The sequence below is a fragment of the Narcine bancroftii genome, chromosome 14 (assembly GCF_036971445.1).
Source record: "Narcine bancroftii isolate sNarBan1 chromosome 14, sNarBan1.hap1, whole genome shotgun sequence".
NCBI classification, from domain to species: Eukaryota; Metazoa; Chordata; class Chondrichthyes; order Torpediniformes; family Narcinidae; genus Narcine; species Narcine bancroftii.
The window spans coordinates 37726116-37751610 of NC_091482.1; the positions used below are offsets into that span (position 1 = coordinate 37726116).

Sequence of the window (25495 nt, forward strand, 5' to 3'; positions counted from 1 at the left end):
CAACCATACTGTATTACGAGGCAGTCTTAAGGGGCTTGCTGATCTACCTCTGTTCCTATCTTTGGTTTTCCCAACGTGAACAGGAAAAAATATTGCAAGGTCCTGGGATACATAAAGATCAAATATAAGGGGAAAGTACAAAGTTAGTGGCAGAATCTAACCATATCGATGTGCGGGGGTGGGGGGGGGGGGGGTGGGTCTGGGGCTCCAAGTTCTTAACAATCTAAAGGTGGCCATGCAAGTATATAGTGTAGTAAAGGAGGCATATAGCATTTTGCCTTCATTAGGGGGGGATAATGAGTACATGGAGTGTCATGTACCCCATTACAGGAAGGATGTGAAGGCTTTGGAAAGGGTATGGAAGAAGTTTACTGCCTGGATGAGCGGGGATGTGCAGGGCAAGTTTTATTTTACACAGCGAGTATGGTGGGTGCCTGGAATGGGGTGTCAAGAGCAGTGGTGGTGGAAGTAAACTCAACGAAGCGATCTCTCAATCTGCGACCAGCAATGGCGGTGGAAGCAGGCATAATAGCGGCATTTAACAGGCTTCCAAGTCAGTGAGGAATATGCAGCGAATGGAGTGATTGGATCATGTTATTTAATTTGGCATTATGCTCGATACAAACATTCATGTTCTGTGAAGACACTAAGTCTAATAGGATATTTCTTTCAAAGATACAGTCTACCCATGGCAGACTGAGTGGCCTCTCACAGTGTATGAGGCACTGTCAATGTCAGTGAAGTGGCAAAAATGTCCCTGGGATTGAACCTAAATATAAAACAACTAGGTAGCGTACAAAGATACAGATAAGTCACAAATGCAAATCTGGGCACCACATCTGGGAAACTTCACTGTAGCAAAAATCAAACATTCATAAGAACTGTTCAAATAGATTATACACTTGAAGAAAGACTAAAATAAAATTTGGTTAATATTAAAATAGCAACCAATAATTTCCAAATTCAGAAAGGTTTTGTAAAATAATGAGTGAAGCATTGTCTCTGAACTGGCAAATAATTAAAGTGTTGGCAATAAAAAGATGAAAGGAAGCTGAGAAGTCACATTAGAGTAATATGCTTAACCAGACGGAGACTATATAGCAATTTAAAACAGGAATGAGCAGAGGATTGAAAAGTGATTCAAGAAAATGGCAGGCAACTCCTACTCAGAACCTGACCAGCTAAAGCCACAAATCAAAAACCCCTCTTCTGTGTGCCAACTTCTTGCTCATGGGACATGCCAGAAGGAAAATGACCATGTCAGGCAGTAGCCTGATCAGCCATCTAATCTATGTTCTCTGGACCTGTAGTTATTACACTGGGAACAACAAACATTACAAAAATCCGACATCCATCAGACCAAGAAAGAAACATGCTCTTGCCTTCTGGAAAAGATCAATGAAGTGACCCGGATTACAACTGAGTAAACTGCTAATATTTGTCCTTTACTGAAAAAAGTGTACATTTATTATAAATCACACCTCATGCACCAACAGCAGTAAGTTTCATACCATGGGGTTGGAGTCAGCAATCAGGTCTCTCAGTGAATCCAGGAAACCTTGATCCTCTACCATCTGGGCATTGATGTCGTGCAGTTTGGCTACGCAGACAGCTGCTGTTTTACGAACGTATGGGTCTTCATCTTTCAGACACTTGCGAAGAGGCTCGCACAAATATTCTGTAATTTTGTCCACACGGATACATCCCATTGTACGGACTGCCAGAGCTCTGATCAAAGGATTTGGATCTTCACAATCCTGTAAGTACAGGACATTTTAAACATTTCAAATAAAATCAATATCATAACTTGGGTACTGTGTCAATTTGAGAACATCAGGTCAGTACCACCTGGAGGCCAAAAGGGTAAATGCTTCAGATGAAAGGTCTGTTATTAGAACTCTCACTTTGCAAATACACTCTCCATAAATTTTATCTTTTCCCCTCTCTAGAGGAGAGGCTTGATCTGCAAGTAGAATTCTGCTTTTAGTTAGTTTAAACAGCATCAAAAGCAAGTACCACAATCACAATAATGCCGGAAGAGCATGAACTGCTGAGTTTCTCCAGCACACTTGTGTATTGCAGTGCTGGTGTGTTGAAACTGCAGAAATCTCAGAACAACAGCACCTATCAGCTACCACACATCACTAACTGATAAAGTCAACAGCAAGATTACAAAGGGACCACTCCTTTAACATAAAGCTGGTTGTCAAGAAACATGCAACTTTATCTCAATCAGTGATTTATCTCAATCTGTGAGTGATCTTTCTTTTAAATACAAATGCTCAAAATCTAAAAAAGTAAACAAAATGTACAGAAAGAGGGAGCTCTGATAAATGGTCCTGAAGTCTGTTTTCTTTCTTTAGATGTGACAAACCTGCTTCCAACATTTCCTGTATTTATTATCGCTGACTATGCACCTGGCCCCCAGAAATGCCTCTGACACCCCACAATGCACTATTAAGATCTTGAGATGCCAAATGGATTTAGATTCATTCTAAATTCTTCAAGCCACAAATTAGCTTTTTAAATAAGAGACTGGCGCATTGATTTGGAAGATGTTCATCTCCCATATTAATTTCCATGAATATTGCTGAGGGTAGAAGTATCAGCCATATTAGAGTTAATGTGCTTCCAAAAAGAGAAAAAGCAGCAAGTTCAAATCTGAGTGATTTCAAGCCACAAATAATGATGAAGCTCAATCACGGCTTCACCAAATACCCAGACTGCAATGCTTTTGTAGGGCAGCACAGATGGCGTAACGGTTAACGCAACACCTTGACAGCACCAGCGATCGGGACCAGGGTTCAAATCCCGCGCTGACTCCAAGGAATTTGTACATTTTCCCTGTGTCTATGTGGGTTTTCCCCGGGGGCTCCGGTTTCCATCCACTGTTTGAAGCATACCAGGGATGCAGGTTATTTGGGTGCAAATTGGGTGGCATGTACTCGTGCGCATTGATCGATAGCAACTAGTTCCATGCTGATTAATGCTGATTAATCCATCCTGACCTCCAAGCAGGAATGCAAAGGCTTTCTGATTAATCTTACTTTGTGCCACCCAGGCAATATTTTTATTCACTATAGCATTTAGGATTTATAACTTACCTTGACAAAGCTATTCACAGCCATGATGGCCATGTCAGGCTGATTCTTAGCATAGTTCATGAGGTAGAGATAAACAAGCTTCTTCAACTCCAGGTTGTCTGTCTGCATACAGTTCACCACATCAGGGAAGAGTGAACTACACAAAACACAACACACAAATTACTGATATGAACCAAATAATTTCAATGTATTCAAACCAGCTTAAAATAAAAAGGAACCTGGTATTTTGTCTGATCAGAATGTCTTCATGAAGACATGTAGTCGGCCAAGCTACATGGTACTACTATAATAAACACCCGTCCAGGCTCCCCAGTATGAACTAGGTAATTTATCAAACTAGGTAATGTGGATTTTCATGAACCATAGGTACACTGTGGTTGGTAAGGGATTACTTAAGGTGGTATGTGAGTGGGGGATAAAAAGGTTGAGATAATGGCATTGATGTAGATGGTATTTGGTCATCATGGGCACAATGAGCCATGGGCCTGCTTCTGCGCTGAATGATTATGACGGCACATCCGCACATGCAAAGCATCATCTCACAAAGGGTGCTATGCAAGCACAGTGATATCAAACAGCTTACATATCTATTCCCTATTATTTGTGCACAAAGCCTGCCAAAGAAACTAATGCAAGGCTTAATCAGAGGGTCAGAGCAAGGTTCGTCATCTCAAAGTGTTCAGCTCAAGAATAAAATTAGAGGGATCCATCTCCTCCAGTTAGGTAGCATCTTCTATGTGCCATCATTACCAGCACACATGCCTGCCCACCGGTCCTGAGATTCAAGCTGGGTGCTCATTTATTTCACATATTCTATAAAATTGAGCATTTCCAGAGTCTGAAGATGATTTGTAAAAAAAAAACACCTTAGTAACTATCCAAGGAGTGCTACACATAGTAAAGATAGTTTGCCATTTACCACCAATAATGAGGTACAGGTTAGGTCTTCTGTATTAATTACAGATTGACCTGGATTATATGCAGGAAGCCTGATTGCACATCAATATATAATTGGGCTATAAAGGAAAGTCATATTTTTGTATTTGTCATTGGCCAGCCCAAACATTATTGCCAATCCCTAAATGTCCTTCTCAGAACACTGGAGGTACAGATTTTGAAATCTACAGACAAAACCAAACAAAAGAAACTTAATTAGCCTGGCACCTTCTATGAAGAGATAACGGACCGACTACTCTGCCAATCAGCCAAGCTTTGTTCTCACTCATGAGCTGAAGCTCCTGGTTGGCATCACTTTCATACCTCTCCCCACAGATCTATTTCACCTCCTCCATTTCTTGGGTGAGGCCAAATGCAAATTGAAGAACATCTCATATTCCACACCCCAACAGCATGAACACAGAATCCCCAACTTCAACTAAACCACCGCCAAGTCCCTTTCATCTTTCTTATCCACCTTGGTTCTGCCACATACACCCTTCTTACCACCCATCACCCACCACAGCACAGCTAGCATAGTGGTTAGCACAAACCTATTACAATGCCAGTGGCCAGGCTTCATCCATTTACTCCAGTTTATTCCCACCATTCAAAAACAAACAGGGGATGCAGGTTAATTGAATGGAATTGGACATCACAGGTTCATGGGCCGAAAGAGTCTATTACCATGCTGCATGTCTAAATTACCTTAAAATTACACACCCCTAACACCATACCCCTTCTTTCACTTTTCCCTTCTCTTCCCTCTCCTTTCTCTGTCTTTGTGCAGCCTAAAGATTGTCCATTTCTCTCCATGGACGTAGAGTTCCTTGAGCACTGGAAACTTTTAGACTTCTTACCCAAGGCTTGCCAAGGAATGCACCAAAGACTTGCTAGACAGTTTCAAAAACTGCTGGTTCAGTAAATGATGAGAAAGGGAGACATTACTGAAATTTACAAAATCCATAGAGGGCTGAACAGACTGGATGTGAAGACCCTGAAAGGTAAGGCTCTCAGAATAAGGCCCAGGCCATTTAGGACAGAGGCAAGGAGAAAGGGAATATGGGGAAAATACAGCACATCAGCCCTGATCTCGATTAATAATGCTCAGACCTGAACCATCGATTATGTATCTGTGTGGCCTGCTGGGCTCATCCAGCACTTGAGTATTAAACTACAATCACAGTGTCTGCAGAACTTCTTGTTCAACTTTACCTACATTCATTCTTCATCAGCAACTGTACTCAACCATAAGTTGTTCCTCACCAAGAGGCCCTTCCCCTTCACCTCCATGAGTGTGCTGACATGATTGTTTAGCAATCCAGATTATTAATGATGCAAATGCAACTACAAATGTGCTACATGCTGCAACAACTATACACCTGACATGAAGCCAGCATTTCACTGCTCCAACATGCACTTCTGTTTGACAACACACATCCTGACCCTCCTGGGCAGATTCAGTAATAACAAATTAAGTGAGACCACAGGCAAAAAATCTTCTGTCTCGTGACAGAAAAGCAAATTCCACCCAAAAAGAAATTGGATTTTATTTTCTATTAAATATGAAGTTTTGTGAACCTTAGTGAAATGGCGGCACTGTCGGGGGGCTGCTGTAACGGCAGCACTGATGCTGGTGATGAGCCACGGAGCGCAGGGAGTGCAGGCATAGCACACCCGTGGGATCCATCTGCCCAATCCGACTGTCATCAACAACGTACAGAATTTAAGCAGCCTGTTAATGGAGCCAATTATAGTTTTATTTTAAAATATTGCGACTCTGGGACCTCTGTCCAAGATCATCAGTGTCCAAGAGGTATTACAGACTCCAGGGAAGCAGGGCACCAGAAAATGGGGAGAACACCCCCTCCCCTCCCACCCACAATTTGAGGAGCAGCAAAGGAGACAACTCCTGGGATAGTAACCACGGTGAGGCGACTTGAGGTGTGAACAACTGTGGTCGAGCGATTCACACCAGACTGACTCAAGACTGGCTGAAAGGGTACCAAGTATCATAACAGGTATGCAAGAGGGTAACAAGGGTGCTGAAGGTTTCCTGATCATGTCAGAGGTTTGGATCTGGAGCTCAGGCTGCAGATGGTTTGGACTGGACTGTGTGGCTGTGGGGACTCCAGCAGCGCAGGGGGAGAATTCACAGACACTCAGCACCTCTTTTGCTTCTCTTTCTTTGACTGCAAGAGGCACTTTGGGATGTTTCCGCTGACGGAAAATCTTTCTGTCTTATGGCAGACTAAAGCAAATTCTGTGTAATATTGTCGATTTTATTGTATGACAAAAAAGAAATCTTCAATAGGATTATCAATCCTGAAAATTGAAAAACATAGCCTATAAATAAGAAGCTGACATCAGTTGGTGGCCTAGAAGCTGTAAGAATGTCATAAGATCTGCTGAGGTTCACCAATGTTCTTTAAAAAGAAAATGAAGCCTTTCACCATTAACCTAACATCTACCTCCAATCATGGGTTACTCTCAATGAATTGACCTAGTGACTCTTCAGTTGTATAAATAGCAAGTAGTGCATCTGTAGTTGGCAATATCTATCAACCTTGTCTCACATTCCCACAACCCGAGAGTGAAAAAGATTTTGCAACATTATAGAGATAGAATCAGAGTTCTGCACCCTGGAAACAGGCCCTCCAGCTCAATTTGTCAATTTCAACCAAGCTGGTCCCATTTGCATGCATTCAGCCCATTTCCCACTAAATGTTTCCTATTCACAGAACTATCTAAACATCTTTAGAACATTACAATTGTCCCCACATCTCTCAATTCCTCTGGCAGCTCATTCCAAGAACCCACCATCCTTTGTAATGAAGATTCCATTCAGGTCACTTTCAAATTTTTCAACTCTCACCTTAAATTTGTGCTTCTAGTTTCAGACTCCCATACTCTGGGGAAAAAGCTGTGACTATTTACCTTATCAATGCCCCGATGATCATATAAACCTCTATCAAGGTCCCTACTTAGCCTTCTATACTTCAAGGGAAAAAAGTTCCAGCCTATCCAGCCTCTCCTTATAATTCAAGTCTTCAGACTTGGTAACATTTCCATGAATCTTTTTTGCACTCTTTGCAGCTTAATGATATTTTTCCTATTGCTGGGTGATCAAAACTGCATACATTACTCCAAATGGGATCTCATCATCTTGTGTAGATGTAACACGACGATCCTCCTCCTGCACTAATGCCCTGCCCAATGCGTTCAAACATGCCTTCAGCCCTCTGTCTACCTGCATCGTCACTTTCTTTTTTTTTAAAACTTTATTTATTTGAAAGATCATTAGTAGTAATGCAGAATACATTCCATAAAGAGAATTTTATATGAGTATATATTAAAAAAAAGAAAGAAAAAAAATTAAATCTCCACCCAACCTCCCCACCCCATCAGCCAGCTCTCTTAAGAAGAGCCAAAAATATATAAACAGAAACTAAGAATATATAATAAATCAAAATACATCTAAAAGCATATATTCCAAATATGGTGACCACTTATTAACAAAACAAGAATAATTATCATGCAGATTATATGTAATTTGTTCCATAACAATACAAGCTTTCAATTCATTATGCCATCGCATTATATTAATCACTGTTATCTTTCCATGTACTTGCTATACATTTTCGAGCTACGGACAATGCTAAATAGACAAATGCAATTTGAAATTTATCCAACCCTAATCCCTTTAAAGGAATCGTATAACCCACTAAAAAAATAGATGGATCTAATGGTAACTAAAAGTTATATAATTTTTCCAAAATTAACCTAATTTCTTCCCAGAATAGTTGTACATGCACACAAGACCAAACAGTATGTAAAAAAGTACCAATACATACACCACATCTAAAACAAGAGTTTGAATTACTAAAACCATATTTTTTCAAAGTTGCAAATTTCAAATTAGACATCCTTATAAACTAACAATATAATCACTTACTACAAAATATCGCTCCCCATAAAACCAAAACCACTCTCCCTCCCCTAAAATTTGTTTAAACGTAAAAAAAAATTAATTAATCCCCCCAAAAAAACTACCCAAAGGTAGAAACGCCCTAAAAAAAACTGGGTGTGGTAAACCCCACTAGTGGCAGATGACTATCAAAGATTTCAGTGCTATCCACCCACCCCAGCCAGAAATACCTCACATCAATACAATCCAGTACTGTAAATATATTCAACCCAATGACCATTCCCAATTATTGTTCCGAAATTTCAGTGTCAATAAGACTTTGTGTTAAAACTTATTTCTTTCCATTTTTCCCATTCTACCCATTCCCATTTGCCTTCTTTTTAGGCGACGGTGGTGAAACTCGCAAATCCAATAATGAATTAGCAAAAATTAATGCATTATGATCATTCTCAAAAAATGAGATCGAAAGTTGCCTTAAAAGTCTTTTAACACAGCAGGGTATCGAAAAATAAATTTATAACCCTTCCGCCACAGTACTTCTTTAGCCGAATTAGATTCCCGTCGTCACCTAATAATCTCCTGACTCAGATCTGCGTAAAAAAATACTCTGTTATTTTGAGTCATCATTGGAGATTGACCTTGTCGGGCCTTCTGTCCCGCCAACCGAAATATCATTTCTCTGTCCTGATATTCAGGCAACGAACTAAGACCGCCCGTGGCGGTTGTCCCGGTAACAGTTTCTTTCATAACGCTCTATGTGCCCTCTCCAATATTAAGCCTTCTGAAAAAAACTCTTTGCCCAAAACCTTGGGAATCCAATTCTTGAAAAATTTCATTGGATCAGACTCTTGAATCTCTTCTGGGAGACCCACAATTTTCACATTATTTCTCTGACTTTGATTTTCCAATGAATCAATTTTTTTCAGTAAGTCTTTCTTCTGGATTCCCCAATCCACAAAAGAATCTTCCACTTTCTCCATTTTTTTCTTATTACATTTTACATTCAGAAAAAGCTGTTTCAATTTTTTTTTAAATGTTCTTGCACTGTATCCACTGATTTAATAATTTACTGACATCCTTCCTAACTATAGATATATCTTCAGACATATTAGATATTTTAGTTGTCACATCCAGAAATCCCTGAGTCATTTGTTTAAACATCTTGTCCATTTGATAGGCAATCCCTTCCAAGACTATGCAGACTCCATTCCAGATTTCAATTCCACATTTTGAGGCCTACCTTCTCTAGACTCCACCTCCAATTCTTCCCATGAACTGTTTGTTAAAGGTAAGTCTTCCTCTTCTTCCAGCATTATCAGTCCCTTCCCGGTGTGGCTGCGGGTCTGCACACCTAACGGTGGCATCTCGACCACATCAGGACGCCACCGCTCGGGGCCCCCCCCCACAGCCCACACGCGATCCAGTAGCTCACGGAGCCTTGAAGCACCACGCATGCCCAGTAAAGCAGGGACTCCGCAGGGGTGGCTTCCGACGCCATTCTGCGCGTCCCCAGCCCACCCGACGGCAGCCCGGGTTCAAGGGAACTCCGGCTGAGCTCGTCATCATGCCGGCGCCATCTTGTGGAAGCAAGATCGGCACTGGTGTAATACTCAGCCTGGCAGGAGTTCTCTGTGCCTTGGAGGTTCCAAACGACAAGTCCGTGGCTTCAGTTGAACAGGTAGGCATCAATTCTTCAGCATTTTTAAAAGGTAATTTCTTCCGTAGTTGAGCTTTCTTTTTTTAACATTCGTCGCCATTATGACCCACTAATGTTCCCAAAAATAAAGATACAACTTTTAATCACTTATATAAACTTTAAAGACAAGTGCTTATAAAACTGGCTGAGGAAGGGTGGGATTGCACGTCTGCCCTCTACGCCATCTTGCCACGCCCCTTGCATCGTCACTTTCATGAAAGTACATACCTTGTATTCCAAGTCTCTTTGTTCTCCAACACTATTCACCGTGCTCATGTTTAACATAACCTCACAGTTGACTCAGTTAAATTCCAACAACAATCTTTGGCCCATTTTCCCAGTTCATCAATGTGCCGCTGAATTTTAGATAATCTTCTTCACTGTCCACTACACCACCAACTTTGGTATCACCCACAAACGTACTAACAATGTCAATGCTTATTTTTTGAAAATTTTATTTATTAATCATAAGTCATACAATAAGAAAAACATAATACATGCATATTTTTATAAATTATACCCCTTGCAACCCTTCATCCAGCCCTTCCCACCCCCCTCTAAACTACCCCAAAAGAAAAAAGAGATCACATAACATAAAACTCTTCAATTATCTGCCACGGTTCGGAGCAACACCATCGATGCGTGGGAAAAAAATTAATAATTCAACACCATATATTCCAAATATGGGCTCCAAGTTTTAACAAAAAAAAAGAATTATTATGCAAATTATATGTGATCGTTTCCAACAGAATACAAGATCTCATTTCCAAGTGCCATCGCTGAATACTCAAATTAGTCTCATTTTTCTAAGTAATTGACAAACATTTTCTAGCCACAGCTAAAGCCAATCTCGAAAAAGCAATTTGAAATTTATTTAGTTTTAAATGTCAATATTACATTGTCAATGAAGTGGTTAATGCACATGACAAACAACAATGGACCCAGTATCATCTCTGCTACTCACCACTGATCTAAGGCCTCCAATCTAAGTAACAACACTCCACTGTATACAATTGGTTAGCTCACCCAAGATCCCATGTGACTTGACCTTCTGGACCATCCTAACATGTGAAACCTCACCAAAGGCCTTGTTAAACTGCAAATGGACAAAGTCTATTAATTTCCTAAGTCATCTCTTCAAAAAATTAATTCGAGTTCATAAGACATGTGCATCAACTATGCACTAAGCCATGCTGGCTGTCCCTCATCAGTCCTTGCCTTTCCAAATATAATATATCCTGTCTCTCAAAATCCTTTCAGTTCTTGGCCCATGAGCTCACCAACACCTTCTCCAAGACATCACTATTTACTTCCCCAAGTTCTCTTGCCTCTGTCTTTCTCCATGGTAAACAGTGACGAGAAATACTGGTTTATGACTATCTCCTGTGATTCCACACAACCTTCTTGATCTTAAATGGGCTCCACTCTCTTCCTAGCTGTTCTTCTGCCTTTAACATATTTGCAGAATCTCTTGGTATTCTCCTGGCCTTATCTGTCAGTGCCTTCTCATTTCTTACCCCCCCCCCCACCCAATCTCCTCCCCTTGTACTTCCTCTTCAGTGAATTCCTACTATTCAAAGGATTCGCTTGATTTCAACTAGCCATAACAGACAAATTGTCCACCTTGCCCTTCACAAGAAAAAGAACATGAACAAATAAGAAATTTATTTTGCTAATTATGTTTACAATAGTATTATTTTTATTCCTTTCTCTTCTGTATAAACAACAAAGCTCAAATCTGACAGCAAATCAGCTGTCAAAATTATGACAATACTTTTACCAACCACATCAACTATTTGTGCAGCTGAACAATTTCTTCAGTAGCATGACGGGACAGTTGGAAGACACGGCCAGAGAAGCAGCATTGATTGGCTGGGCTCTGGATGAAGAAACTAATTAATAAATCAGCTCAAAGACCCTACATCAGAATGGAGAAAAAAAAGTTGGTCTACAAGAAAGTTGGGGTGGAACAAAGGGGATATCTAATAAGGTAAAATGCTGAGGCCATTGAATTGGAGATTTTCAACCAAGTGGTGACATTGTCCCCATATTGATTCTTTGCAATCAGAATGAAGTCAAGGTTGAAGTACTCTCTGCCTCTGGAAGAACCATGTCTGGGCAGTCTGGTACCTGGGTAACAGGGTGGGTGCTTGACCCACTACCATCAGGAAAGAGATACAGGAGCATCAAAATCAGGGCTGCCAGGTTGGAAAATAGCTTCTTCCCACAGGCCGTGAGATTGATGAACGATGTCCTGCAACCAAGTAAATCATCCCAAAATATTATTTATTTTAAATTATATCTTTAGGTACATACATGATTATTATGTGTGGTGTATTGTGTGCACCATGGTCCACAGAAACACTATTTCATCTGGTTGTATGTGTAGTCAGATGATAAACCTGAACTATATGAGCAAGGCCCTAGCTCTGAGCAGTAAGCCTTCTGCAAAATCAGATTCAGTTCAACATTTTGACTACCAATTCATGAATTGACAGTGAACTCAAATTAACAGAGAGATTCAGAAATGACACCCAGACAGCTAGCATGGAGATACTTTTCAGACAATGCAGCCACGAAGAGACTGCTGGCAGAACAAAAAAAAAGGACATCAATCTATAGGATCTCCCCTCTCCCACTCTCAAAAAAGATTACTTCTCAAACGGGTCTTCAGCCACACTAGAATAAGGGCTTGAGGGGAACCCAAAAAAAAAAAGACCTCGGAATCCTCGGAAGGAATCTTATTTTTTCTCACCTCACATCCTTGCCAACAGTCATGGCAGCAATGACTTTCTTTACTGCTTCTTTCCTTTTCTCCTTCTTCTCATTATTTAGCTCAGCTTTCAGCTCGAATATCTCTCCTGCAAAGTTGAAGATGAAAGAAATTAAGCAAAGCTTCTTGCATTATAGCTTGGCCTCTTGACTAGTGCCAAGAAACTACTATTTATATATGTGACAAATTATTATGGGTTTCACAGATAAGCCTTTACCAGCCTCAAACTGCCCTCAATCTGATCAGAAACCAAGATCTTAATTGAGAGTTTTTCCTCTCTAATATCAAAGACAAATATTAACGTGTTCTGCTCCAAAACATTACTGGAGTTTAGCGCTCCCCAGAATTGTTTAAAGATCTTCCATGGTGCCTTAGATAGCGTCCTCACATTTACCCAGCTACGACAAAGGAGCAGTGTCATTTTCAAGTCAAGTTGTTCTGGGATTTTGCAGCTATTGGTATCTCCATGATCATGTTGCTTTGTCATTCTTGATGGTAGAGGACAGAAGTTTAAGAGGCACAGTCTGGATATACTTTTACAGGTGACTGCAGTGGGTATAATAGATGGTGCATTGCATCCATGACAGAAACAGTGACTGCTTTAAGGTGATGAATCAGGGTGCTAACTAAGTGGACTGCTTTGCCATCTATGGTGCTGGCATCTTGAGTTAGTGCTGCACTCAACCAGTAAAATTCTCAGCATTCCAGTATGCTCTAGACCAGTGTCATATCTGGCTTGCTCTTGTGATAACCCTCAGAATTTTGGTGCTGGGTAGCTCAGCAACTACAATGCCATTCAATGTCATTAATAAGTTAAATCTTCTCCAATAAAAGATATTCAATCCCCAACACCTGCATTACGGGAAGCAGAATATTGATGTGTAATCAAGCACCTTCAACTTCCTTAACATGACACCACAGCACCTGGCACAATTACATATTCCCTTTTCCATCAGGAAAAGACTGTGCGCATTGCCATTACTAATGAAGGTGAATCACCTTTGACAAACATGCAGCATCACAGAAAAAAGGCCAGAGCCCAGTGATTTGAGAAACTGTTTCACAGAGCCCCTCTGATAAAATAGGAAAAAAGTGACTTTGGGATCAAGTAATTTTAATAAAACCTGTGAATGTATTTAATCTCAGCAAAGCTCTGGGGCACTGCAAACATTTTCATTTGCAGTGAACACTTCGGAGACTGCCATTCACCTTGACCAAATATTTATTGTTGGAATTGTGGAAAACAAATGTAATCTTTATATATTTGAAGCTAAATCCATTGAATTATTACACCATTGAACATTACAGCACTTCAGTCCACATTGTTGTGCCTATCCAAGGGACTTTTTAATATCACCATTGTACCAGCCTCCACCATCATCCCAGACAATGCATTCCAGGCACCCACCACTCTGAGTAAAGAATTTACCTCTGACATCTCCCCTAAACTTTGCTCCAATCACATTAACCAGATATCTTCTGGCAGTAGCTATGGTCACCCCAGAATAAAGGTGGTGGCTACCCACCTTATTTAATCCCCTGATCATTTTATACACCCCTATTAAGTTAGCAAACATCCTTTGTCACTTCCAAAAGAAAAGCTTGTCAACCTTGCTTCACAGGTCATGTTCTCCAATCTAGGCTACATTCCAGTTAATCTACTCTGCACCTTCTCCTGAATATCAACATCCTTCCTGTGGTGAGGTGATCCTGCAATATGACCTCTTGAATTCAATCTCCAGACTAAAAGTCAACCCACCATACACTTTCTTAACTGCCCTATCAACTTCTGAGGAAACCTTGAGGGATCCGTGGACCCTCACCCAAAGATCTCTCTTTCCTCCATACTGTTAAGGATCCTGTCATTAACCACACACTATGTAATGGAAGACTTAAACCGTGTTTCTTACTTTTGCAGTCTTTGATTCTGCAAGGCTGACAACTTGCCTGTTTTTTTTAAAGAATTAGTAGACACATCTGGTTTACTATGAGGCCCAGGATGCATATTTAGTAGACACATCTAAATTCCACCATGGGGCCCAGGATGCAGTTGAATAGGAAGACCTTATCTAATTTACACTTATGAGCCCCAGAGATGCAGTTTTCTTTTGTTGGTCACAGACTGTCAGGAGACTTTGAAGATAATTAAACCATTTGTTCAAAGAGATAAGATCTGAAGTAAACAATTTTTGGATAATATAAGCCATGGTCCCACTGCTGAAGAGAGGGACTCTCCAAGAGGTGGCAACATCTCTCAGCAAGAAGAACTTCAAGAGTCCAGCTAACGTCCCAGTCGAGGGAGGTAGAGAAGCTGCTACCGGTGCCCCGACAACTTACTACAAGTGTGCAGTCGTTGCCTCGCTTCGGCAGTTGGGACCAGTCCAGGCATTGATAAGTATAATTGGGAAGGGCTTGCATATTGTAGTGTGAATTCAGCTTTAGATTTAGTAATAAAGACTTGTATAAACTGAACTGCTCTGGTATGTGTGTCTATTTTCTTTCGGTAGCTCAAACACTGTGACCAATCTAAAACGAACAAAGTGAGAGGTATAAGTTTACCCAGGGTTAGTCTCAAGATGTTTCGCCGAAAGAAAGAGGTGAGCCCTGAGCAGTTCTTGATTCCGGGATGGACTTCCAAAGACGATGAGTTTGGCATGTGGGCCAATACCCTGTCTTTGTTGGGACCACCCCTCAGTTGGGATGAGAAGTTAGATCCATCAAGTGCGCCTCTGGGAGAGCGAGTTGCCACTCTCCTTCAAGAAAGTAAATTTCCTGTTAAAAAGGGGACGTGACGGATGGTTTTTGGCTGCTGGCCACAGCCTTACGCCACTCTGTTCAGCGTGAATCAGAATCAGTAAGGCGAGAAGTAGAATCTCTGCGTAAGAGAGAGCAACTAGAAGAGGAGCTAGAAGCCCTGCGACAACGCTGTTCCATGATGAGTGAGATTGTTCGCACCAGTCAGGACCCAGCCAAAGAATGGGAGGATAAGCATGTCCAAACGATCTGCCGTAATATTAAACTCCGGCAGCAGCTCTGTGCAGATAAAGAAAGGCATGGAGTAGAACCCGATCCACATCGTATTCGTGCCATGATAAGGAATGGCGACGATCCTGATGTAATTGATGAATGGGACGGGAATATTTGGAAAGATGACCATGGTAATAATGCAGATACTCCTCAGCATGTGCCTAACATACTGCCCTCTAACCTTGTTAAAGTTAGGCGTACCTAAGTGATATTGATGGGAAACCTACTGCAGTCCTTTATGCCCTTTATAAGAGGAAGGCAGGGGAACATCTTCCCCAGCTGTTGAGTCCTCCTGGCCCAGTTGTGCCTTCTGCTCCCACTGAGCCAGCTTCTCTTGCTCCAGTTATCCGTGATGAGATACAACAAATGGTTAAAAAGGCTCTTATGGATAATAGTGGCATGTGGGCCTGGAAGCCCCCGAACCCTATGAAAGCATGAGGGTGTGGGCAGGGCCCCCTTGTCGACTCCACTGAGATATGGCGGATACACGGGGACCCACGGCCCGACATACCGTTAACAGTCCACTGGGGTGGGGGTAATGACCGCCAATATTTGGCCTTGGTCGATACCGGTGCAGAGCACTCGGTGATTCTGGGTAACCCTGACCTCTGGACTGGACAAACATTTCGAATAGAGGGGATTGGAGGAGCGATCACCTTGGCGAAGGAAATAAAAGTCCGCACCACGATGGGTGATGGCCATTCCCCTATATGGTTACATGCCCTGGTAGCTGCCACTGATGAGTGTATCCTGGGTATTAATATGTTGGCCAGTACGGCCCTTAATACTAGCCAAGGGGGATTTGCATTTGGAATTCGGACTATTACTAAAAGATTAGTGGTGGGTCGGGCTAAGTGGGATCCTGTGATGGTGCCTCCCCCCCAAAACCAGCATGCATTCCACAATATCACCTCCCTGGGGGGGCAGAAAGAGATTACTGCCACCATCGATGCTCTGCAAGAAGAAGGGGTAGTGAGGCCCGCAACGTCGTCCTTTAATAGCCCTGTTGGGCTGGTCCAGAAGCCGGATGGCTGCTGGAGAATGACAGTTGACTATCGTTTTTTGAACAAACATGCCCCACCACTGGCTTCGGCAATTCCGGACATTGTTACCCTTACTGAAAACATTGCTACTGGGAACTCAGGAACATGGTATGCTGTCATTGATCTTGCTAATGCTTTCTTCAGTATTCTTATAGATAAGGTCTTACAGGATCGGTTCGCCTTTACCTGGAAGGGGCACCAGTATACCTTCACCCGCCTCCCTCAGGGCTATGTACACTCTCCCACTATTTGCCACAGCCTAATTGCCCGTGATTTCAAGACGGTGCCAGTATCGTCTTCCCTCTCAATTCACCATTATATTGATGATGTGATGATTCAAGGGGCCACGGAAGAGATGGTACAGAAAGCAGAACAAGAGGATGCTGGTTTACTGATGTTAGCAGCCGGTGGGTGCAAGGAAAGCAGAAGTGGAAGCTTACCATCCCAGGTCAGGAACTCACTTATTGGAGGAGGGGGATAGTGGCTCCAGTCAGTATGCTGAGTTGAAGGCGGTCACTTTACCACTAGACCCCCACGATCACCCTCTTCGCTTGTTTACGGATTCCTGGGCTGTGGCTAATGGACTAGTGGTATGGATGCCTGATTGGCAAAAGAATGACTGGCTGGAACATGACCACCCAGTATGGGGAAAACAGTTGTGGCAGCTGTTGTGGGATGCTTCCCATCATTGTGAGATAACCGTATATCACGTTGACGCCCATACCAGTGCGACGACGAACATGGTACAACATAATGCAGTAGCAGATCAGCTTGCCACTATCAGCCGTGCCAATACCGTCCCCCTGGCTCGATGGGCACACAAACAGAGTGGCCATTTGGTGGAGAAGGGATCAGCTATGTGGGCCCGTACACATGCCTTACCCGTCCATCAGGACGATGTTCGCATGGTCGTGCGTACATGCCCAGCATGTCAGCTTGTGAAGTCCCGCACAGTTCCTCTTGGTCTGCATGGCCGAATAAGACGGGGAGCTCGCTCAGCTGCAGTCTGGCAAATTGATTACATAGGCCCCATGCCAGACTGTATGGGTAAATGTTACGTCCTAGTAATGGTTGACACCTTTTCGGGCCTGGTTTTTGCTTTTCTCACCAAGACGGCTGACCAAGCTAGCACTATCCAAAGACTAAACCATTTAATTTCTCGTTATGATGTACCAAAAGAAATTCAGTCTGATAATGGCTCGCATTTCTGTTATTGGGCAGCTGACAACAGTATTTTATGGGTCCACCATATTCCTTATTACACACAAGCTGCCGGGTTAGTTGAACGAATGAATGGCTTACTGAAGGAACAAATTCGTTTGTTAACACCACTGGGGACCCTGAAGGAGTGGTGCCATGTGCTGCAGCAGGCAGTCGACAATTTGAATCATCACCCTTTGAAGGGAGGTACACCTTTCCACCGACTTCTTCATGCTTCTGAACTACAGCCTATTCCAGAGGAAAAACAGTCATTGCCCCCCCCCCATTCCTGAGCTAGAGAATGCCAGACAAAAGGTATGGGTGGCACTATCAGGTAGTGGCCCTCCTGTAAAAGGGGAAATAGTGACACCTGCCCAGGGTAATACTCGGTGGGTAGCTATTGAGGGACAGGATGGTTTAGTTTCTTTAAATACTGAACACTTACGGCATCGTGAGTGACATATGTCAGGCTTCTTTGTTCCAGGTCCTCCATCTTGTGCTCATGCGGATCTGGCTTAACCGCTGCTTTGATGCCAGCAATTGGATTTGTAATGTCGAGGACCTTCCGAGGGAGTTGCCCGTGGGGGACATGGCCCGACGTATCCACTAATATATCTGATATTGTTAAGCATGTTTCAAAATCTGTTCATGAGCTTCAGTGTCTGGGTATTGTGGCCCACAAGGATAGTTTGAATCCTTTTTCATGGTTAAATGGTACATTTGGGGGATTGGACCACAATATTCTCCGTTGGTTGCTCGCATTATTGTTTCTTTTTGTGATTATCATAGTTTCAGTTTCTTTTCTTCGCTCCTTCTGTACTCAAATGCTTGTTAAGTCTCGTGTCTGAATGTAATGGAAGATTTAAACCGTGTTTCTTACTTTTGCAGTCTTTGATTCTGCGACAACTTGCCTGATTTTTTTTAGAATTTGTAGACACATCTAAATTCCCCCATGGGGCCCAGGATGCAGTTGAATAGGAACCTTATCTAATTTACACTTATGAGGCCCAGAGATGCAACTTTTGTTGGTCCCACTGCTGAAGAGAGAGACTCTCCAAGAGGTGGCAACATCTCTCAGCAAGAAGAAGAACTTCAAGAGTCCAGCTAACGTCCCAGTCGAGGGAGGTAGAGAAGCAGCTACCGGCGCCCCGACAAGTATGCAGTCGTTGCCTCGCTTCAGCAGTTGGGACCAGTCCAGGCATTGATAAGTATAATATGGAAGGGCTTGCATATTGTAGTGTGAATTTAGCTTTAGATTTAGTAATAAAAGACTTGTATAAACTGAACTGCTCTCGGTGTGTGTGTCTATTTTCTTTCGGTCGCTCGAACACTGTGACCAATCTAAAACGAACAAAGTGAGAGGTATAAGTTTACCCAAGACACCCTCTCCCTTCAACTTTGACCTTCACGCTTATCCAGATTGAACTCTATCTGCCACTTCTCTGTCCAACTCTGCATCCTGTATATATCCTGTTGTAATCTCTGTCAACCTTCTACACCATCCATAACATCTCCAACTTTGTATCATCTGCGAATTTAGTGACTCCCAGAACAAATTCCTGCAGAATGCCGCTGGTCACTGACCTCCAGGCAGAATTTGTCTCATCTTCTACTACCTGAGGGCAAGCCAATTCCAAATCCAAGCCAAGTTAATTGGATCCTATGATTCATGACTTTTTGAACAAGCCTACCAGGGAGGGCCTTGTCAAACGCCTTACTAAAACAGGACATTCACACCGAACCATCAATATCCTTTGATACAAAGCCATGCTGACAATCCCTTAGAACACTATGGTTCTCAAAATGCTCATAAGCCCAGTCCTTAAAAATCTTCTCCAATAGTTTGCCCAGCACTGACACAAGACTCACTGGTCTATAATTCTCAGGATTCTCCCTCCTACCCTTCTTAAAACAGGGGACTAGATTAGTCATTCTCCAATCCTCCTGTACCATTCCTGTCTCCAGGAAGGATCGCCAACACTCCAATCACTCCCCTCACTTCCTGTAATAACTTGGGGTTTATCACATCTGTTTCCGGGGATATCTATCTGAATATTATCAAGAAGATCCAGCATTTCCTCTTAACTTTGACATGCTCCAGCAATGACCCCGGTCACCAAGGTTCCTCTCACTAGTGAATATTAAAGTAAAGTATTCATTTCGGACCTCCTCTGTCTCCAGGCACGAGTCACCTTTTATCCCTTATTAGTCCCATCCTCACCCTCATCATTCTTTAGTTCTTCACAAATGTGTAAAATACCTTAGGGCTTTCCTTAATCATACTTGCCAATGACTTCCGATGCCCCCTTTCTGTTCTCAAGCTCTTTCTGGCTGCCATACAATTTTCATGAGCCCTCCCTGATGTTTGTTCCCTAAACCTTTTGTATGCTACCTTCATCCTGACTAACTGTCCCACCTCTCTCATCAACCATGGTTCCTTTACTCTACCATCTTTTTCCTGTCTCAGCGGGAAAAACCTATTCAGGACCCCACGGAAGTTGTCCCTAAACATCCTCCACAAGACTTTTCCCCCAGAACATTTGTTCCCAATTTACTCTCCCAATAAAATGATCATTTCCTTCCTGATTCTGGCTTCCACTCACAATGACTTCATGGATGATCCTCCCTTTCTGCAGCAGTCATACTATCCCTGATTGGCAGTGCCACCTCCCCCCCCCCCCCCCCCCCACAACTTCCTTAACCTCCCACCCGATCCCATTTGAAATGTCTAAACCCCAGAATTTGCACCAGACAATCCTGTCCTTGGAACATTCAAGTCTCAATGTTCAATTCCACACACTGATCCATGCTCCGTTCATCACCCTTATTCTTAATACTTTTAGCATTAAAGTATTAAACAAACCAAATTATGTTCCGCCCTTCTTCAGTCTCACTGCACAGAGCATTTACCTTTTCACCAGCTGCTCCATTATCCGATTGCTCACCTTCCCTCTCAAGAATTAGATGGACTCAATCAGAGGGATCCCTGACCCTGGCACCTGGGATACAACATACCATCCAAGGTATCAATCCCTTCCACAGAATCTCCCATCTTTCCCTAAGCAATGAAATCCTCATCACTATTGCTCCCCTCCTCTCTTCCCTTTCCTTCTGAGCCACAGAGCCAGAATCTGCACCAGAATCCTGACTGCTACAGCTAGTCCCTGGTAGGCAGAACCCCTCAACAGTATCCAAAATGGTAAACTTGCTACCGAGGAGGAAAGCCACAGGGGCAGCCTGCATTGACTACCTATTCGCTTTCTCTCTGCTGACAGCTTTGCAGTTATGCTTCCTGCCTCCTCAGTGTGACTGTCCCCACATGTCTATCATCTCCTCTGCCTCCTAACTGATCTGGAGGTTACCCAACTCTAGTTCCCCAAATGGGTCTGTTCAAAGCTGTAGTTGGGTGCACTTCATCAAGGACTTGTGCTGTTCCATATTTCCCACATCCTACTACTACCCTGACTACCATTCCCACTGCTCAGATTGTACAATAAGAAAAACCTTTTACCTGATGCCACCTACTCTTACCTGTGCCTCCTTATGGAACCCTTTCATTTCGGCCCACTCCTCGGGCTCTGCTCTCCAAAACCTCTTGAACCAAAGCCTCCAAGTTGCATTCTTACACTGGCCACTCCTCTATACCACAGTGATCTGAACTAAAGCATGTGATATGGACCTTCCAGGGAATTATTCCAAAATATACTCCCCCATTCTGTGACTAAAAATTATAATATTGAAATTAGAAACTCATCCTTCAGCTTCACTTTGGCACTCGTTTCTCCTCTCTTCTTCTCTCTCATTCTTGAGATCCATTCTTTTGACTCTGCAGTTCCTTTGTACCCTGGTAATTATCTGGCTGATAAAAAAACTGGACTGCCCAACAATTTCACTTGTAACCTGCGTGGTACTGCCCACACAAATTGCACATGGCTACTTTATTACTCAACAATACAGTTACCAAAAAAAGTTATAGAATTTCACTGCATTGGCTGATTATGAATATGAATATGTGTAAAGGAAAACCTACCTTTTTTATTGGTTGTGAAATACTTGGAGTCAGTCATGGCGGGATTATATTATGCTTCCTGCAAAAAACAAAATGGATACATCTTAGAATGTTTCATTTTCAATATTTTTCTGAAATAACATTGCCTATTCCATTCTTCTTCTTTTTTTTCTTTGGCTTGGCTTCGCGGATGAAGATTTATGGAGGGGTATGTCCACGTCTGCTGCAGGCTCGTTGGTGACTGACAAGTCCGATGCGAGACAGGCAGGCATGGTTGCAGCGGTTGCAAGGGAAAATTGGTTGGTTGGGGTTGGGTGTTGGGTTTTTCTTCCTTTGTCTTTTGTCAGTGAGGTGGGCTCTATTCCATTGTTGCATTAACTGTTGCATTAATGCGCAACAGTTCAAACTCATTTTAACACCATGGACAATTTCTGCAGTATTCAAAAGCACTATAATTCCGTAAACTGTTAAAACTATGGCTGGCTGAATGGCACAAAATCACACAGAAAATGGTTTTTGGTTTTATAATTCATGGAAACCCTGAAACAAATTCCTTTGATTTGCAAAATGAAGGATGGCAGAATCTGCCCTCATCCAAATTATTTTTCCATGTCCTTTGTGAATAACTGAAAGGTGGTTTGTCATAATTACACATTGTACATTTCCTCCTGGTGAAGTGAGCAGATGGGGGAAACCTTCAGTTATTCTGGAGACGAGACAAACTCCAGGAAGCCTTGTTCATCTGCTGGTTATGCTATATTTGATTTGGTCAGAGAACATTTTGACACCAGTTTGGAAAAAATACTGTCCCACCATTCCACACTGAAATTTCATCGTGCTCTATGTTCCACAAAATATCGTCCTAAGATTCCAAAAGCATCTTTAAAAAACACAATTTTGAAGTCGCTGCAATGATTCGTCATCTGTTAATTTTTCATACTCATCCGTGAAACTGTGATATTCTTGCCACAAGGCAAAAAAACAACTGCATGCACATCCCAGTGTCAATGGAACCAGAATCTCACAGCTCATAAAAATACCCACCTGAAAAAGGTTTCAAGGGCATGGCAATCTGTGTGTTAGGCAACTTATTGTCAGGCAGAGATATAGTATAAACATTATAACTACCAGCTGACTGTTCCTCACCCCATCTTCTGACTGGGGGGGTGGGGGGGGGGTAGGGAAGAAAGATTTCCTGTCCTACCACTCATTCCCAAAACACCTTCCACAACCTTACAACCCATTCAGCTTTACATAAGCAGGGGTCTATCCCTCAATTGAATCTGATACACCTAACAAATTCCACGTTTGTTAATGTTACTCTCGCTGCAATGCCATTCCTTTTCTAATTCTATTTATTTCTGGGTGAAGCTAATTGCAACAATTTTTTTTCCACCTGTGCTGACTTATCCTGAGAAGGAAATGCTGGGCCAACTTCTTGGATGAGTTATCAATACTGGCAATGGCTTGCTGAGCCTTCTCTCAGAGTATGAGTCAATCACAGATGATACAATTCAAGCCAACCAGATGGGGGGGGGGGGGGGAGCAAAGAAGTGCAGCAAATAGAGCCACTGCTTCACACTGCCAGAAACCTGGTTCAAGATTATCTCAGGTCCTGTTATCACAGGGTTTCTTCCTGATGCTCTGCTTTGCTTCAACATCTGACAGTCATGCAAGATGAAAGGTTAATTGGCCACCATAAATTGTCCTTGGTCAAATCTGGCAAGGGAGAGAATAAACAAACACCAGGATTAACATAAATGGTGGGCTGAAGCGCCGAGTTTCAATTCAAAGATTGAAGGACATTGGTAAACTGACTGGAAAAAACTCTAATGGAAACCTTTTCCTACATTAGTGAAGTTCAAAAGGAAACTAGATTGGTGTTTAGTTATGAAGGGGCAATGAAGCTTAATATAGGTATATTGAGGAGAGGTTAAAGAGACCAAAATACACTGCAAAAAGAAGTAGGGTTGTGTAAGGAGCAAGATTTAAAATTCTGAAGTGGACCACCAGAGTTCGTGTCTAAATGAGAGTTCATGCCATCAAATCTGCAAAAATTGTAAAACTTGGAATAGAGCAGACAACGTAGCAGACTGCTTATGTGGACAATAAATGTGAATATGAGCCATTTCATCACAGTTGATAATCAGGAACTGTGGCATAATTTGCATTCTGAAGACCAAATTTGCACTGCAAGGACTCCTCCTTTAAGCAGGATCAAACAATGTACAGCAAAATCTCTGGTATCTGGTACCTATGGGGATTGGTAGGTACCGGATAAATGTATTTTCCGGTTGCTTAAGATTGCGTGTTGTGTGATTGACAAACTAAAGTTGAAGTGCGCCAATTTTAAACTTCCAGTTTTTACCATGATTTCTTTGCAGGCTGCTTGAAGATGCAGGTTGCTTGAATTCCAGATAACAGTGGTTTTACTGTACTAGCTAATCCAATGAAGTCTTCTAAGTTCTGAACCTATATCAATTTCAGAATCTCAATCACCCTCAAGTACACCCAAGTGCTGTACAAATCTAAACCACATTATCTGTGATTATCAAAAAGTAACTTATCTACATAAGATAAGAGGGACTTGGTCCTCTTTCAGGCCACATGCAGAGTATCAGAAGTAAATGTCACATTGGACACACAAGAGACTTCAGATGCTGAAACTAACTCTTGGTGTATCTCAGTGTATCAAAGAGGATCTGTGGAATCGAAGGGAATTGAACCCCTTGTTCTGAATCAGTAGGCCAGAATTCTGCTTGCTTGCCCAGTAATCCAACTAATCTGCTACATTACCCTTCGTGTGTGAAGGGTATGCACTTTTCAGAAGGAAATAAAATTCACCGCAAAGGAAAGAAACTGGAACTATTTTCATTTACAGACTACCGAAGGATAAAGGAGAAAATGTCTTATATTAAAGATATTTACAGATATGGTAGCCTGGTCATTAAGTTACAGAGATCTTGACCAATGAGCCAAAGTTCTTCTGACCAAAGTGGGATTTAAATTGAACAGATCTGATATAAAAATCTAGAGTCAGTAATGTGACTATGAAGCTAACTAAATGTACTTTAAGGAAGGAAATTGGTCATCCTCGTATCACAACTCCAGGTGCACTGATATGGCCAAATCTTAACAGCCTCCACAGTTCAGGCAGACATTTGGATTAGACAAGTGTTAGAATTTCTGTCCACAGCATGTGAAAGACTTTTTTTTAAAGTTGCTTAATAACCCCAACAGGCCAAACACACAAAACGACTTAATCTATCAATATCAAAGCAGTCAGTACTGCTTACGAGGTAATGACTGCAAGATCACCTGTTTTCATTGCCAATAACCTAATAACTTTACTCTCAAAACTTAAATATCATGAATCCTTTAATAAGTCACATGTATTGCAGCAAGGAATTAAGTGAAAAGGATATAATTAATATTGGAGACAAGAAATTTAAAAAGTAAAATAAAATGTGCAGTATTGTTCCAAGACACTTTTTCCTGTACTTCTGCAGCAGGATCTTGGGACATTGTTAATTTCAACAAGCCACAATAAATGCAGTTAAACAAGAAAATTTGCAAATGCTGGGATCAAGTGCAGTTCACAGATGTGCTGGATGAAATCAGCAGGTCATGCAGCATGCATACAAAGTAAAATGTCATGAACATTTTGGACCTGATCCCTCAGCAGGAATAAGGAAACACAGGCAGATACCGGAATAAAAAGGTGAAGTAAGGAGAGGAGGGAGTCTAGAGAAGGGGGAGGACCACAGACCAACAGGTAA

The 25495-nt window shown here is 42.1% G+C and overlaps 1 protein-coding gene across 5 annotated transcripts in view; it reads right to left on the reverse strand.

Moving 5' to 3' along the window:
- The window catches only part of LOC138749600 (AP-2 complex subunit beta), a 325506-nt gene that overhangs the window by 293859 nt on the left and 6152 nt on the right, over positions 1–25495 (reverse strand). For all 5 annotated transcript variants that reach the window (XM_069911214.1, XM_069911213.1, XM_069911216.1 and 2 more), the window contains 4 exons: positions 21738–21795; positions 12420–12525; positions 3105–3240; positions 1512–1757 (listed from right to left, as the gene is read on the reverse strand). In XM_069911214.1, coding sequence (XP_069767315.1) covers positions 1512–1757; positions 3105–3240; positions 12420–12525; positions 21738–21774 — 525 coding nt within the window. In that variant the 5' untranslated portion in view covers positions 21775–21795. The remainder of the gene's footprint in view (positions 1–1511; positions 1758–3104; positions 3241–12419; positions 12526–21737; positions 21796–25495) is intronic.